Here is a 16,543-nt window from a genome sequence, read left to right on the forward strand (position 1 = left end):
ACACGCACATCCTACCTTTATGAACATCTTCAGAAGATTAAGCCGGCGGATTGGATCTTGAAATTGACGAAGTCACCACAGACGCCTCGCTGTCAACGGAAACGTCGTCTCGCACTGAATGAATATTCCGCCTTATGAGACATACAAATGTCAAACCTGGGGTCTGAACCCTTCCGCTTGTCACAAATCAACATTGTCCAACAAATTGTCCACTGTTCACTCTCACCCACTTTTGCTGGAATTTTTGGGCAAGATCATTTTTTGTCTGACAACCAAGCAGCGTCCCCTAAGCTCGGCTCTAGCCTAGGTGTACCCTATGTATATCTTCCACGCCACTCTCACACAGTAACACTGCAACTCTCTCTCATGTTCTTTCCTACCGTGCCACCTCCATCTCTCCCAACATCTTCTCTTCTACCACCATCACCTCTGGCTCTGGCTGGGTCCGATCCGCCGCCACACAATCTATAGCTTCTCCAGCACTTGATCTTCCACTCATCCTCACATCGTCAAGCCCTTTTCCTCGGTTGTTGTCGTTTGGCACCGTGACAACATCACTCCTTTTCATCTTATGCCTCTCCTAGCCATGTGGAGATGAGGCCAAGCTCCGGCTGATAGCTCATATCAAGTGCCTCAGTGCATGAGCTCGAACAAGGGGACACAAGCCTTTCATGCACGTATCGAGTTGCCTCCCTCCATGTGTCGGCCTCCTTCTCTAAGGCTCTCAGCTACAAGCTTGTCGCCATCGCCTGCAAATACCACCCCTCCCACATTTGTGGCGACGACGTGATCACATGACAAGTTCATTGTACCATCTTGTAGATCATGCTCCTTTCCCAAAGCTATACGAATGAGAGCAAGCCAAATGCCTTGCCAAGGAGCAAGATTATGAGCGTGAGGAGGCTCACCTAACTAGGGAGTTGGGGAAAGACGTCCGGAAGGATAAGCATGAGATCATAGCAGGTAATCGGCTCTAGCAGAGGTGCGAAGCGTACCATTGGGAGGCTGATGAGATCGCAACAGGTAAAATCTCATGACAAAGAGATCAGTTGTCAAGGAGCATGAAGGAGCTCAATTCAAGACTAGCGAGATGGAACTTGATGACACTATAGATGATGTGGGATGCTAACTCTCCAAGAAGGATTGGAGGATACTGCTAGTGCCCCCTATGGCCGAGGAGGAGGGGTCTTTCATCGCACGGAACGATGTCTCCCCGTACAGTTTCTCATTACTGAAAGTTAGTTGAATCGAATGTGATGGAGCTATGTTGTTTGTATTATCATTTTGTATTTGTGTTTGAACTAGTAATTTGAATTTCTTTTTGAGTTATGATTTTGAAATGTGTTTAACTATGTGCTCGAGCTATGTTGTTTCAGTTATGTATTTGAACATATTATTTCAAATCATACGTATTGGTTTGTATGTTGCCGATTTTACGAGAAGGATCATGTGGACAAAAAAGTTAAAATGGGGGAACCCTTAGGTAACATGGTACTATATGATATCCGTACCACTTGTCGATAACAATTATCCACCATACATCCTCCATTTGTCCGATGATATAGGTTTCCAACTTCTGCTATTTGATTCCGGAGCGAGCTAGTAAGTGTTTTTGCATGGCAACTAACTTCCAATTGTCCACATAACATGTCATATAAAAAACACCACATTTTTCCAGTAATGGAGGATTTTCATGTAAATCGCTAGATGACGATCCGAGGGCCTCGACACTTTAGTGGGGCAAATGATTGTTTATTACTTTTTTTTAAAGAAGGCACAGATTGTCGGGTGTACTACCTAGTATCTCCTAAAGCAAGACTCTCATGAGTGGAATTTTATAGCCCAAGCTACATGTAGTTTGTTTTTCAACAAAATTCAAAATCAACATCATACAGACAATGTTGTGATATGAACCATGCAAATTTTCAACTCGAAATACCTTATATTTAGTTCGGCACAAAAATGATAAAATCTGATAGATTTTGAGATTTTGTATTTTTCGCCACTAAAGATGTAGTCATTTTTTGCACAACTCGATATATAAGATATTCCGGGTTGAAATTTTGCATGTGCATAGAACACAACATTTTCTACATCTCGATTTGTTTTTAGATTTATTTTAAACTGTAAATACCGTTTCTGAATATTTCAAAAAATACGAGATTTATGTAGAGCTGCGTATATAGTTGAACTGATGTGCACGCAGGAGGAGACGTCCTGTTGGATGGACCTCGCACCCAGTTTCCTCACGACCAGCCTCCAAGCTGATGGTGCTGGAATAGTTTCGTCAGAAAAAGCCTGAAGTTTTCAGGAAAAAAAAAGCTCCGGTCGTTTTATACAATGCAAAGATCGCCGATTGTGGCAAGTCAACAGTCAAAAGCAATGCTCTTGTCCTCAATTTGCACAATCACACTACCAGAAACTACTAACAGTGACCGTACAGCACCAAAATTTGGCATCGGAAGCCAAGACGACAACAAAAATATGAAGGCAGAATTCGAAGTGGCGCGAACTAGCTAGCTCTGGTAGCTCCAGAGCGGCACATCGGCGAGGATGGCCTCGCCGTAATCGGCGAGCGAAGCAGCCGCGGAAGGCGGCGCCATGAGCATCATGCCCTGCGCCAAGCTCGAGTAGTACAGGTCCCACCCCATATCACTGAGGACTTCCAGCTCGAACAGCGCATCTTCGGCCCGTGAAGAAGACGACTCGTCATCGGTGAGGGGGGAGGAGGGCGTGGACGACGACGTGCCAGACAGCGCGTCCTCCTCCCGCCGCAGGAAGTCCTCGACGGCATCGGTGACGGCGTGGCGCACCTCATCGAGGCTGTGGTAAGAGGCCGGCATGGCGAGCAGCTCGGCGGAGTCGGCGAAGTTGAGGCACGCAGCCCCGGCGCCGGCCAGGGCGAGCATGGCGGCGTCATGCGCGCGCGCGGCTATCTCGGCAGTGTCGAAGGTGCCGACCCAGAGCCTGCTCCCGCGCCGTCCCGGCACGCGCACCTCGCACACCCACCGCCCGGCATTGCCCCTGCGCCGCACGCCGCGGTAAACCGGGTGCCGCGTCTCCCTGAACTTTGTCCTTCCCGCCGGCCGTTTCGTCCACGCCGCCTGTTTCCGTCCCTGCAGCTGCTCCGACGACGTCGTGGGAGAGTAGTAGTCCACACTGCACGGCGAGCCCGACTCCCCGCTCATCTCCTTGATAAGACACATCTTCTTCCTCTGATGATCGATTGACAGTCCAACAAGGAGCTTAGCCTCGGAAGTTCGGGAAGATTTGGTTGCTCAAGTGAAGTGGTTCTGCTTAGCGTTGAGAAATTTGAGCAGAGCTGCATCGGGAGCGCGTACTTATAGGTGGTGGCGCGCAGGGGGCAAAGCGCGGCGAGCGAGCTAGTGGCTGAGAGAACACAGCTTGGATACAGCGAAGGAGGATGCATCCCGGGAAGCAGAGGAATGGAGAGGGAGACTTGTAGAGTGACATCCCCGTCGATTTCTTTATTTCTACGGATCAGGCATCCCACTAGACGACCAGTACCTTCCATCCTTATCATTTTCTGGCTGTCTCTGCTTACTTCCGTGGTTTTGCCAGCGTCCCGCCGATTTTACTATTGCTGACACTAAAAAATCGAGTGTCCTACTACTTTTATCAGCATTTTTGAGAAATCGAGTTTCAGAAACTGATTCGACGGACCTTAAAATTAACAAAATCACCACAAATGTTTCGCTATAGACGAAAAATCATCTCCCACCAAAAAGTATTCTGTTTTTATGAGATAACGAAAGTGTTAGACCTATGGTTTGATTCTTGATGAAGTGAGGCGTCACTCAAAGATCTATGATCACTTCAGGAGGGGGATCTTTTGGCGTCAACTCAACTCTATATGTAGTCAACAGATTAGAGAGTGACGAGATGAATTCTTTTAATTTTTATATCAGGGGTCCCACTAGACGACCAGTAAGGATATGTTTATTTCAAAGCATTTTAAAACCATGTGACTAGGAAGAACGAAGGAACAATATGTTATAGCATGTGATATCCTACATGAATAAAGGAAGATGTTTGGTTGCATCATAGAAAAAATGAAGGAGATTTCTGTAAAAGTTGAGTGCATGAGAATAGTTATGATAGACACATAGAAATGTTTCCAACAAATCTAGCCTTTTACTAAAAATCATCTGTAATTGTAGTATACGAAAGAAGTTCATAGAAAATTTGGAGGGTTCAATCGCTTGAATCAAATGGTCTCTATAGAAAAAGTCCTAAGGTAAGAATCCTACAAAATTGTTTTAAAAATGCTTTGAATCAAACAATCTCTTACTTGTATCCTTGTTTTTTTTCTTTGGTCTTATCGTTTTGTGGTTGTCCGTGCTTACTTTCGAGGTTTCACCCTTGCGCCCCAGCGTGCGGCTGTTATACTATATTTGAACTTGACGTAGAAAATCTTAGGGCGTCTCTAGCAGTCCGATCCATTTCGGGCACCAAATATATCCATTTTGGTCTGTTTGGATCGGACCATAGAAATGAAAATGGTTGTCCGGTCACATGTGTTCGTTTCGGTCAGGGGCTGCCTCTGCGGGCTGACGCATTTGGTCCGCCTTGGTCAGTATGTTTTGTTGCCCCAAATTCCACCTAAATAGGCCAATATATGAGATAAAGAGGCAATAGAAACTAAGAATATACCCCAAAAAAGGCCACATTAGGAGATTAAGTTGTTCAGTAAGATATTGTCGAATCCATGTGCAAAAGGACTCAAGTTTCAATGTTAAATAGGCAAAGTAGGATAGAGATACATATGTGCGATCCAAAATTACTTTGGAGGATGATGGCTCGCTTCTTCTCGAACCAAGTCAATTGTGTGATCTAAGTTTTTCTTTTGTACCACATTGGCACTAGAACCTCCCTTAAATCCTCGACCACGTGTGTTCTTTGCTCTTGCTTTTTTCTCCACATGAAGAGACCCAATGAAACTTGAACGGAAAACTATTATTTTGTTATGTTTCATAGAAGTAGCAAAATTCCTCCACGAGGGAGAAAGCTTGGCAATAATGCCTCGGACCATAATTTTTTTAAGGTACACTTGAACTACTCAAGTTATTTTGCAAGTGGTTGTATCGCATGACCTTGCTCAACCATGGAGTGCTCATGAGTTATCTTGTAGTCACATAATTGATCCATGACATACAACTTAGTGCCAATGTCCGAGAACCCAAATTTAGCCTTGAGCGCATCCCACGGGTCATTACCATTATCAAATGCCATATACGGGTCAACATGTTGTCCCCAAGAACACTGAAGAGAGCCGCCTTAAACATGTCATCGATTTTCCCGAAAGCTTCCCGATGTGCAGAACTATGCTCCCTCTCAGATTTGCCAAGAGTGGCGCTATAGCAGTTCATGTTTTGAAACCGGGGAACCGCTCTCGTGCCCTATCTTTTATAATGCGAACCATCAAAGGGAGGTGGCCTGGATTGTTGAATATATAAGAAAATTTTCGAACATAATTGCATCTAAACTAATTAAACTAATCATGTATACTAATAGAGTAGATGAGCATAATTGCATCTAAACAGGATATACCGATAACATCTACTCCAAACTCAATAGCCTGAAACTCTAGCAAGATCTGATAGAGAGTGAAGAGTGTCACATACGATGCATCTTCAGCAGCGGCGGCGGTGTTTTCTCCCCTGTTGATCTGGCCGAAGAGGTCGTTGATGTTCAGGAAGAAGTTGTCCTCTGGAAACTCGTGGTTGAATGACATCGTGTTGCCAGTAGTCGCACATAATCGCTTCCCAAAAACTTGATCGCCCCTCGCTCGTACATGTCTATGAGAGGTGTGGTTCCAGATGCATGTGGTCCTGTCCTACGGTGCACGCCGGAGGAAGGGATGATTAAGATGATAGCGACAAAGCAAGGTTCTTGAAGAAGGTGGTCGCATGTGTTTCTGTATTGTGGCTAGGGTTTACGTCTCAGATTAGTGCAGGCGGGGTAGGTCATGGAATACAACTTGTGTCTGAGTCATGCAACACAGCATTCCACAATGAAGAGAACGTGGAGACAACTAAGTAACACGTCTATTAATAACCCACAAATTAATATACGATTAATTTCCCAAATAACAAAAATATAAAAGAGATACATAGATAGGAGCTTTGCTCGGCTCAATCCCGCGACGCATCGTGACGAGACGAGCGGGCGTCGTAAAAGGTGGAGTGCATGAGAGCCTCCTCTCCTCTGACACCTTAGGGAGAGTAAAAAAGCACACCTTCTAAATCACTCCGACTTTCTCACTAGCAGTGTGAGATTAAACTTTAGTCTTATCTAGTTCAGCAATGCATATATAGGGCCAAGCCTCACGAGCAAATTCCAACATGCATAATAGAATCCCATGTTCCTAAGTGATCATCATGGACTTTCCCATTCTTAAATGCTAATATGGAGCCCGCAACGTCCTCAACTTGTTATTGTTGTACCTATTGTACCTTAAGACATTTCATCACAAAAAAGAAAAGAAAAATTCCAAGCGTTGCATTGCCCCATGGACGATTTTAGTTGCACCAAAGCCTATTTGATGTCGTTCATGAGTTACAAGGAGATACGGAGTATTTAGAATCAGCATCGTAGTGCAACGATTCCAGTTAGTTCACCGAGATTTAGTATTTCTAGATGGAATGTGCTTATGGTAACGAAACATAATCATAATTTTTCAGCGGCAGTAGTTTGATTTTTCTGATAGTAATTATGGAACACAAGAAGAGGTATATTCCATCCCTAAAAAAAAGAAGATGTATATTCCAAGTGTTAACACACAATAGGAAAATATAAGATGTATATTCATCAGTGTGCCGGTGGCGACGTGGCTGGGGCCGCCACTCCAAACCAAGACCGCCCAGCATCCTGATCGACCCCGGTATCGAGAGGAAGCGGCGGAAGCACTGAACGGAGGGCTGACTCGCGTGCGGCGAATGGGTCGCCTCCCATCCCCGTCCCATACCGGCGTACCACTTGTGAGGTCCGTCAGTTGAAGCCAAAACACCACTTTTTCCAATCCCAACTTGCGGGAGGGGACGCATGCGCATCCCATCTCGTGCGCACTCGCTACCCATACTGAAAAATCGCGGTTTTTAATACTGTATACCAAACAAAAAGTAATGGTTCGTACGCGTCCGTGCCCGTTCGTACGCTCGCTGGCCGTGAGCGCCTACCAACCCAGCTGCATCCCCTGCTCTCTGTTTTTGAGGCTGAATAACCCACTGAGATGTATTTATTATTTTTCAGTAAAAGAGTATGTACAAAAGAAAAAGGAGTTTGCTAGAGATTAGCATCCCCTGCTCTCTGTTGCCTGCCAGGATTCTTCCCGTTCCGCCTCTGGCCGTGGAGTTTTCTTCTTTTTTGAGACAAGTACAGTATATTTTAGTGGTGGTTCCCGCTAGGGGGCGGGGGACGGCGACGGCGACAACCGCGGCAGCGACGAAGGCTGTCTACACTAGCTCCTTGTGGGTTTCTAGCTCGTGTGATTAGTAGGGGCTTCATTAAAATAAGAGATGCAATTTGGTATCACGATTCGGATTCATTCTGATCTGGGTTCATTCTGGTCGGTTCGCTCCACTTCCGATGCCCTTGGAACTTGAAACTGTGGCGGACCACGGTCCCTCATCGGTGGAGAGTTTTCGTTCTTTGTTTAAGTTGTTTTTAGTGTTTTTTCGGGATGGTAATCTGATGGCTACATCTTGTAATTAGAATAAGATACTACCCGTCCTATCTTCGTTCCGGTGGTGCATCTAACGCTAACGGAGGGCACATGGAGTTCTTTGTCCGGTGAATCTTTTATGATTCAGTCGGTTTTCGTATTCGTTGGTGTAGTTGTCATCATTGGTGATGGTTGTTATTATAGTGCACTGGTCCTTTGAGCCTTAGAACGATCACTTTCCGTCTATCTACTACAATAAACTCTACTACGACAAGCTTTACCAATTCCGGTGATGGAGGGGCGAGGACGGCGGCACGCCTTCGGCTCGTGCTAGTGTTTGTAGTCTTGGCTAGGTGGTTCAAGTACCTATTTATAATTTTTATTACTTTTAGGCTATTTGTACTAATGTTGATGATTTTTAATAGATCGGTGGAATTTCGCAAAAAAAGTGGGATGCATCATCTTTTTTCATCTGAAGGGTCGAGCTAACTTTCGATCAGATAAAGTTAATTTTATGAATTAGAAAGTGATTTGTCGATGCATAATTATCTCTTCTCCAATGATCCGTGAGTTAACTAATCTGAAACCTAGTGCTCTAATACTATTTGCCACTAGGGTGCCTCTAGCAGATAGAGATACCGTGAAACGTGCAAAACCTTAAGGTAACCTCCGTTTTCCTGTTTTAGACCTAAAAGACATCCTAACAGAGACCATAAAAGATCTGGCCAAGAAAACCTTTTTGCCGTAAACCGAATAAAGGGCTCCAAAACCCACGTATATGCAGTTTGAACGACTCAATATCTGGTACCTTGGATATTCTTCTAGCGGTTGGCAGGAGGGGTAATTTCAGCTTTCCTCTTTCCCCGCACGCGCCGACGCGCCGTTCGACATCCCCTCAATGACCACCGCCACTATGTGTCGCATTCACCCATCTGTCAAATCCGGAGCCACGCGGCCCCGTTGGGTGCCTGCCGTCGAGTCCACACCGGTAGTCATGTTGTAACACCCAAGGTTTCTAGGGCACGCGAGGGTATAACTAGGATTTGTTCATTCATCTTGAAAAGTGAGGGATATTTTTTCGCTCTTGTTTAGAAACACAAAGTTTGGATGAATTAGGGTTAACATCTCGACAGATGTTTGATTTCGAGATAATCTTTGTTGATATGTAGCAGTGTAGGCTAAAAACCCTGTAGCTGACAACTAACAACGACGAGGTGGGTCAAAGGGCAAAACTACCTATGACTACGAGCGCACCCCACCTCCTTTGAGTTGCCGGGAGCAGAGCAAGCTACATCCCCTTCTTCCTCCCGGAACCTTAACTCTTTACTATTTTTGCAGTTAAGCCTAGTTGTTTGTAACCATTTGAAAAATGTCCCTAGTCAAGGTATGAGACTGACAAATGGGTCCATATCTAGCCACGCCAGTGAATACATCGCTGTACGGGGAGCCAATAACTTAAATGAGCACTACGCTGTATTTAGATAGCGTACGTCACATATTCAGAAGATCGGTGACCGTATTTGCAGTCTAAATTCAGATAACGTGGTCGCATTTTGCTCGACAAATTAATACAGTACCTCTGAGCCTCGGATGCACGGAACAATGCTTGTTCGGGCTTACTTTGACGACAGTCTGATGGCAAACCAGATATGGGTAATGGGTCTTAAATTAACTAGATGATACCCCGCGCGTTGCGGCGAGATATTATTATGTTAAACTTTTAAAAAAGTGATGTGCATTCTTAGTGGACAAATAAGAGATAAAGGGAAATAATTTACCAGTATAGGACTTTGTGACATCAGCGAGCCAAATGATAGTTATATTGTTTGTCAAACCAATAATACAATAGAAAAGCATTTATTCTAAAATGTTTTCTTACCATTTGGTCCAACAAAACAAAGGTTGCAATATGATTGTAATCGGATAATTGTATTTCCCTCAAGCACACCAAATTTTCAGCCATGCTAAAGGCTAAGCCTATGAAACCATGTCTTTTTACTATTTCGCTGTCCACTTGCTAACATTGAAATTTTGGCAGATGATATATTCGTCGGAGCCAAAGGAAACTACACATAAGCCTACCTACCATGATATGGAACATCTTAGATGCATGGTTTATGGACAATGACTAACTTTGAGTGTTGTAACCACTTAGCCATGCAAGCGCACTCACAACAACATGTGAAAATTATAGCTAACTTAAATATACTTATACAGATAATGGCACCACACACTTCATGTATACGATGATGGAGACCTAAAAATAATAATATACTTCTCTTGATACGATTCGGAGCTAATTCTACTAAAAACGTGTACAGTTAAGAGGATGGCTAAATGTAAAGAAACTAAATCGGATGGCCAAATTCCATATACATATAAACCAATTTACAATGAAAATCTGTTGCAAGAGAGATATATCGTCCCATACCTTACAAAAGAATGAGAACTTTGTGAGAAAATATTGGCTAACTGTGAGCATAGATTAGAGTCTAGCAGACACGCATCAACATCAACTCAGCAAGTTTTTCTTATAATATATAAAAACACAACTTATTATCTGAAAGTGGTTAAAATGATGTCTGATGAGGGCTAGAACTGCTTGTGTCTTGCACTTGCAGACTAAAATAGAAACCGTTTCAAAAGAAAATCTTAGTGTTCCACTATATATACAGAATAACTGAAGAAACAGTTATGGTTTTGTTATATAACATCACGCTGTAGTGGATGTGCTCCACATCTAGCTACCCCAGCAATACATCTTCTTTTGCGAATTTGTGCAGTAGTAGCCTGGGTAATCTGACAAACACAACATCATCAATAGCAACTCATCAAATGAAAATACTGCCTGATCGAATAAGCATCCATGGTTTCTGGTCTGGTTGACTGAGATGTAGGTGGCAAGGTCCTTTGAAATGGAATATATATTTGCCCAGTGGGAAACTTTCAGAACTCAGACTTGTGATTTTGAAGTTAAGATGAAATATAAACCCATGGCTTCCGTTTATGCTGGCCAAGGGTACTGATTAGCATACCTGCACAACATAAATTAGTAATATTTCTTCAAGATAATTGAGATTCCATTCGGTATACTTACACATAACAGCATACCTAGGATGAAATGAATAGATGTTGCTCCAACATTCATGAATCCACTCAAAGAAAAGTACTCAGTGAGATTACTGCAGATACAATGATAGAAAAAAGCTGAAGCTGCAGATTTGGAACAACAGTCTACTTTCTTGTGATTTGCGTGCTAAAATGCTAATCAACCGTAGTGTTGTTTTAATAAAGTGACCTTACAGTCATTCCATCAAATAACGTGCAGGATGATATTCTTGTAGTAAAGAAGCAGCATAGTAGGAAGATTGGGGATGGGAGATTAGGAAGAACCTGAGACGGGGAGGGACCTGAAACAGATCAGAGGCACGGCGAAGGCCAACAAATGCGGTACAAACATAGAATGATGTCGACAGCCCGTAGATCAATTCGTCCCATCAAACTTTTAGATTTTCCGAGTGCAAAACGTGGAGAATCTCGAGCATGGATGCAGACACGAGGTTGTGGAGATTGGGGATGACGAATAGAACGGGGCTTCTCCACTGATTAAAAGGGGGAGCACTTGCTTCAGTTACTCCTGCATTTGTTTGATGGAGAAGATGAGGAGGAGCGGAAATCAACTGGTTTCTTACACAAAACATTGATTTCCATTAGACGTAGGAGCTGAAGAGGAGGCAATCAATAGGAGTTATGGCACAAACCTGCCTTGGAGAATATAGGAGGTGGAAGGCCGGAAGTGGTGCTGAAGAGAAGATGGAACAAAACTACTGAACGATGTCTGGACCGTTGGACAGAGATCCTTGTAAAAGAATGTTACGGGGTGACGTGGCTTCATCATATCACAGCAAAATCATGTAGTGGGGGTCTCCTATTTAGAGATAAAAGATACGGAGTACATTTCTTACAGGCGAGTCGTTGGTTTGTAACAGCACTCTGTACGTGGTCAGTTTCATAATACTGTACTCTCGATCACTGAATCTGGCCATGGGGAGAACAGTTCTTGTTCAGGTTTAATTCGTCAACAGCATATGGCTGACGCCTGACGAGACGGTCTGGCATCCAAGTTGGAGATGAGACCGAAGATTAATATGCGTCGCTGTTACGAAATACGATCAGCGATGACATCATCGATCGGCAACCAACAAAACAAGCAGCTAGTCAGGCGGCCTTTCGTGGCTTCAGAATACGCAAGTGGTACGACTGCAGCAAGTGTGGAACGCCTTTGACGACTGGACATTGAGCTCACGCTTTTGAGTTGACTGAGCAGAGGAATTCTACAAACTATAAGTTAGACGCTGACATTTTGTTGGGCAATAAAATAGGCGCTGACTTTTTTTAGCTAAGGAGCCGGATGTGAACTAATTTTTCTATGCGAGCGAGCTGTTGACTTTCTAGGAGGTCAAAGAAAATATCAGGGTTAGCTTTTGCCTCTTGAAGATGCAGGTGAGATGGGCTGGCTGGATGTCAACGAGGCTTGCGACGTCACACCTCATATATACAGGGTGTTGGTCTGCCTAGCCTGAATTGGTCAGCATACTAAAATTCCAAAAGTTGTTCTTGCACATGAGCTTGACTGATCTCTCTATTTTGTAAAAGCATTAAAAAGCATATTTATATTTTTTTCTAAAAAATGTAAATAATTCTAAACTTTGTCAATGAGATATACCCTACAAACATGCAAAATCACATTACGAATTTGTATTGTGGACTACACGGAAATAATAATATATAAATAAACACATTATTTTAATTAATGCTTTGCATGTAAGTGGTATACATCACGGTCTACATCAGGATTTGCTTTCATAATCTTGAAACGTTTCCTACATTTCTTACAAAAATGGGATAACTGGTGCTCATGTTCACCAAATCTCACCACACACACTAAAATTCTTCTACATTCGCGCATGAATGCCATGTTCATATTTTCTGTAGTGTTCACGTGCTGATTTCTAACGAGCGAAAAAGGAGACTTGAGTCAATGGGCTTTGAACCTGCTCCCTTCATCAGTTTAAAAGAGAATGAACAAGAAATGCATCTTTGTTCAAAAAATTCATCGTGCATATCTCACCATTGTCCCAAACTGTCCGTGGTTTTGTCCACTCTCATCCATGCTCCCATATTCGTGGGAAGTTTGGGGCAGCCCCGCTTGAAGGTAGACATGTACCGCGTAGGCAGCATCCTCCCAACCCCACATGTCGTCGGCTCTAGCCTATATGTACCCTCTCTATCTCTTCATCATCATTGGCTTACTCTTTGCCGAGGCTAGCCTCTCTCGCCCTGTACAACCATTCGCTGAATTGGTTCATCGTCCATAAATGTCATCCTCATTTTTCTTTATATTGACGTCTGGTTTCTTATGATGGAAAAGGGGGACTTGGTCATTCGTTAGAGAAATTTCAAGGGATTTCCTGTGAACCTTCATTGGAATCTTTAAAGAAAGATGGGAGGCGGAAGGCAAGCCAACGGGAGGCCAAGGAGATCGCAACCACCAAGTGGCTAACGATAGAGAGTGTCGATGTTTAAGAGCACGAACGAGCTCACTTCAGATGGAAATGACTGACACTATAGAGGAAAAACGGGAGGACTCCGCCGGAATTCCACTACACCTAAGGCCGAAGATCGGGGTTTTCATTGCACGGGAAGGCATCGAACAATCGTACAATTTCTCATCACAAAACATTGATGACTCCAAAGAAGTAGAAGCTATGTCAATTGAATGCACTCGAGTTATGTTCTTTGTATTATCTTTTCGGCTTGAGTTTTAATCATCGGAAGGAGTAGTAGTTTAAATTTGTGTTTGAATGATGTATTTGCGGCTGTAGTGAATGATTTTCATGTAGAGTGCACCATCATATACCGATCCAAGGGGCACATGATTTTGGTGGGGCAGTAATTTATCTTTCTTCTTCGAAGTTTGTATTTGAAAGAAGGTAAGAACGATCATCTGCACTAGCATCGCCTTTTCGGAATGGGGAGCGGGCCCCGGCATATGCATCAATTACACACAATCGTTTTATTGCAAAGTTTCATAGTTCAAGAGTAATACATCTCATGGATCACCCAAGGTGTACACAAAGATCCACCAGCCCGAATAAAATAAACTTGTGACGCTTATGCATGTTGAACTCTTAGTAAGCCGCCAACCACCGTAGTGGTAAATAAGCCGAGGAACCATCTTCAGTTGGCTGCATCCATAATCTATGTGCGTCCGTTGCGTCTCCAATATAAGGTAGGGCCGTTCGTGTATCAAGTGCGAACCATACGGATAACATGTAGAAAATGAGCATTCATACTTCTGTTAAACACAATTTATTATGACAATTTCATATAGCCCACATTAAAGCAAAAATTCAGGTTCGTATCTGTTGTTTAGATTTTATTCTCAATACCATTTAGTCAATTTCCAAACATAATTATATCGTCGCTAATATCCTAAAGGCAAAGATTTATATATACGCAAGCCAAAAGCAGTTCTCATCATGTATAGACATGAAAATGGAGCGGAAACTTTCTCACTTTTCCGCATAAAAACCAAAACAAAATGGAAATATGAAAAAAAAAATAGAATTTTTCAAAACAAAATGGAAATGAAAATGTTTTGGCGGAAACGAAAAGGAATGGAACAACATGTTCCGGCACAACAAACAAGGAAATGAAATTTCCCATTCCAGCAAGAATGAATTTTTCGTTTTAGGGTTGATGTGCATGGCCAAATTCAATAGATCCATTACACAACCTACTTGTCAAGCCGAACTTCCAAAGCGGCTCATCCCAAAACTAGCGACCATGTAATTATTCATGCATTGACGAGGTTGCATAGTTCAATCTTCCCCCTATTTTTCTAGTAAATTGAGCAGCATGCTAGAATTAAGAAACAAACTTATTGGATTGCTAGAATGCTTAATTTTTTTTTTTTGCATGGTTTAAGCGTTCTCTGTGTTCCGGCGAATATTCACATAGCTCTGCTTTCACACCGTATTTGGTATATATTTATCTTAGAAAATACCTTCTTCTATTTTGTTTATGAGATTTCTGTATTTGGTTTTTGGTTTTAAAAAAGTAAAAAACTAAGTGTGGCACTCCGTAGTTGAGCTGATGAGCAAAGTATCCTCGGTCGGAACGTCCGGTTGCTCTATACAATGCAAAGATCACCAATTGTCAATCAAAAGGCATGGTCTGTTTCCTGAATTTGCACAATCACATTACCAGAAACTGCAAGCAGTGACCGTACAGCACCAAAATTTGGCATCGGAAGCCAAGACATGAAAAAAAGGAGGATTTTTGAAGTGGCGCCAACTAGCTAGCTCTGGTAGCTCCAGAGCGGTACATCGGCGAGGTTGACCTCGCCGTAATCGCCGAACGCCGCAGACGCAGCCAAGAAAGGCGGCGCCATGAGCATCATGCCCTGCGCTAAGCTGGAGTAGTACAGGTCCCATCCCATATCACGGAGGACTTCCAGCTCGAACGGCGAATCCTCGGCCCGCGAAGACGACTCCTCGTCGTCGGTGAGGGAGGAGGATGATGGCGTCGACGAAGACGTGCCGGACATTGCGTCCTCCGCGTTCGATTGGCGCCGCAGGAAGTCCTCGAGGGCCTCGTTGACGGCGTGGCGGACGTCGTCGAGGCTGCGGTAAGATGCCGGCACGGCGAGCAGCTCGGCGGAGTCAGGGAAGTTGAGGCAGGCGGACCCGGCGCCTGCCAGGGCGAGCATGGCGGCGTCGTGCGCGCGTGCGGCGATCTCAGCGGTGTCGAAGGTGCCGACCCAGAGCCTGCTTCCACGCCGCCCTGGCACCCGCACCTCGCACACCCACCGCCCGGCATTGCCCCTGCGCCGCACGCCGCGATACACCGGGTGCCGCGTCTCCCTGAACTTGGTCCGCCCCGCCGGCCGCTTCGTCCACGCCGTCTGCTTCTGACTGTGCCCCTGCTGCTGCTCCGGCGAGGTCGAGGGCGAGTGATACTCCCCGCTGCACGACAAGCCTGACTCCCCGCTCATCTCCCTCTTGATCGGACACATATTCTGAAGGCGAACAGAGTGTCGATCCGAATCACAATCCAACAAGCCTCGGAGGGTTCTTGATGCTTTTTGGTTGCCGAAGTGAAGTGGTTTTGCTGTGCTATGAGAAATTTGAGCGTAGTGGTTTCGGAAGCTGCTACTTATAGGTGGTGAAGCGCAGGGGGCAAACCGCGGCTAGTGAGCCAGTGGCTGAGAAGACACAGGCTGGAGACGGCGAAGGGGGATGCATTCCGGGAAGCCACAGAGAGGGGAGAAGATGACCGGACGATTTCTTTATTTTATCAGAAATCCACTAGACGACCAGTAACTTCCAGCACATCTTTTGCTTTGGTAATGTGATTGTGCAAATTCCCTGATTACTTTGGCTTTGCGCCCCAACGTGCGGCCGTCTTACTAAACCTGTCAAAGTTCTTGGAGCCGCAGTTTGCAAAGTTCGGTTTTTGGTGTGCCGGATTCATGGGATCTACTAGATGGTCAGTGGTGTTTTGCATCCCATTCTTAGCATCGAAAATGATTAGGTAGACTAATAAAATATAGTGAGCTTCCATTTAGTTCACTGGCTGACTCGAGGTATACGATATTTACGACTTCTAACTGAAGTTTTTAAATTGTTTTCTGGTGAATAAGGTGACATGACCTTCACTTGTTGTCGCGTGTGCAGGTCTTGCGTGGTGCCATCGGGTATTTTGAGTATTCTTTTGTCAAATATTTGTTTAATAAATGAATTAAAAAAAGTTGTACTCCGTATGTTTATATTTTTGATTCAGAGGCTAGGACGC

General features: G+C 44.2%; 2 protein-coding genes across 2 annotated transcripts; both read right to left on the reverse strand.

The window, feature by feature from the left end:
• Nucleotides 1-2,312: 2,312 nt before the first annotated feature.
• LOC124653409 (dehydration-responsive element-binding protein 1A-like) lies at nucleotides 2,313-3,297 on the reverse strand. Its single transcript, XM_047192473.1, has one exon. It carries the CDS (start codon nucleotides 3,204-3,206, stop codon nucleotides 2,517-2,519), a length of 690 nt encoding a protein of 229 aa, XP_047048429.1. The 5' UTR covers nucleotides 3,207-3,297; the 3' UTR covers nucleotides 2,313-2,516.
• An 11,629-nt stretch (nucleotides 3,298-14,926) lies between these two features.
• LOC124654012 (dehydration-responsive element-binding protein 1A-like) lies at nucleotides 14,927-15,860 on the reverse strand. Its single transcript, XM_047193058.1, has one exon. The coding sequence runs from the start codon at nucleotides 15,762-15,764 to the stop codon at nucleotides 15,048-15,050; it is 717 nt and encodes a 238-aa protein (XP_047049014.1). The 5' UTR covers nucleotides 15,765-15,860; the 3' UTR covers nucleotides 14,927-15,047.
• Between the last annotated feature and the right edge of the window lie 683 nt (nucleotides 15,861-16,543).

The sequence above is a fragment of the Lolium rigidum genome, chromosome 5 (assembly GCF_022539505.1).
Source record: "Lolium rigidum isolate FL_2022 chromosome 5, APGP_CSIRO_Lrig_0.1, whole genome shotgun sequence".
Taxonomy (NCBI): Eukaryota; Viridiplantae; Streptophyta; class Magnoliopsida; order Poales; family Poaceae; genus Lolium; species Lolium rigidum.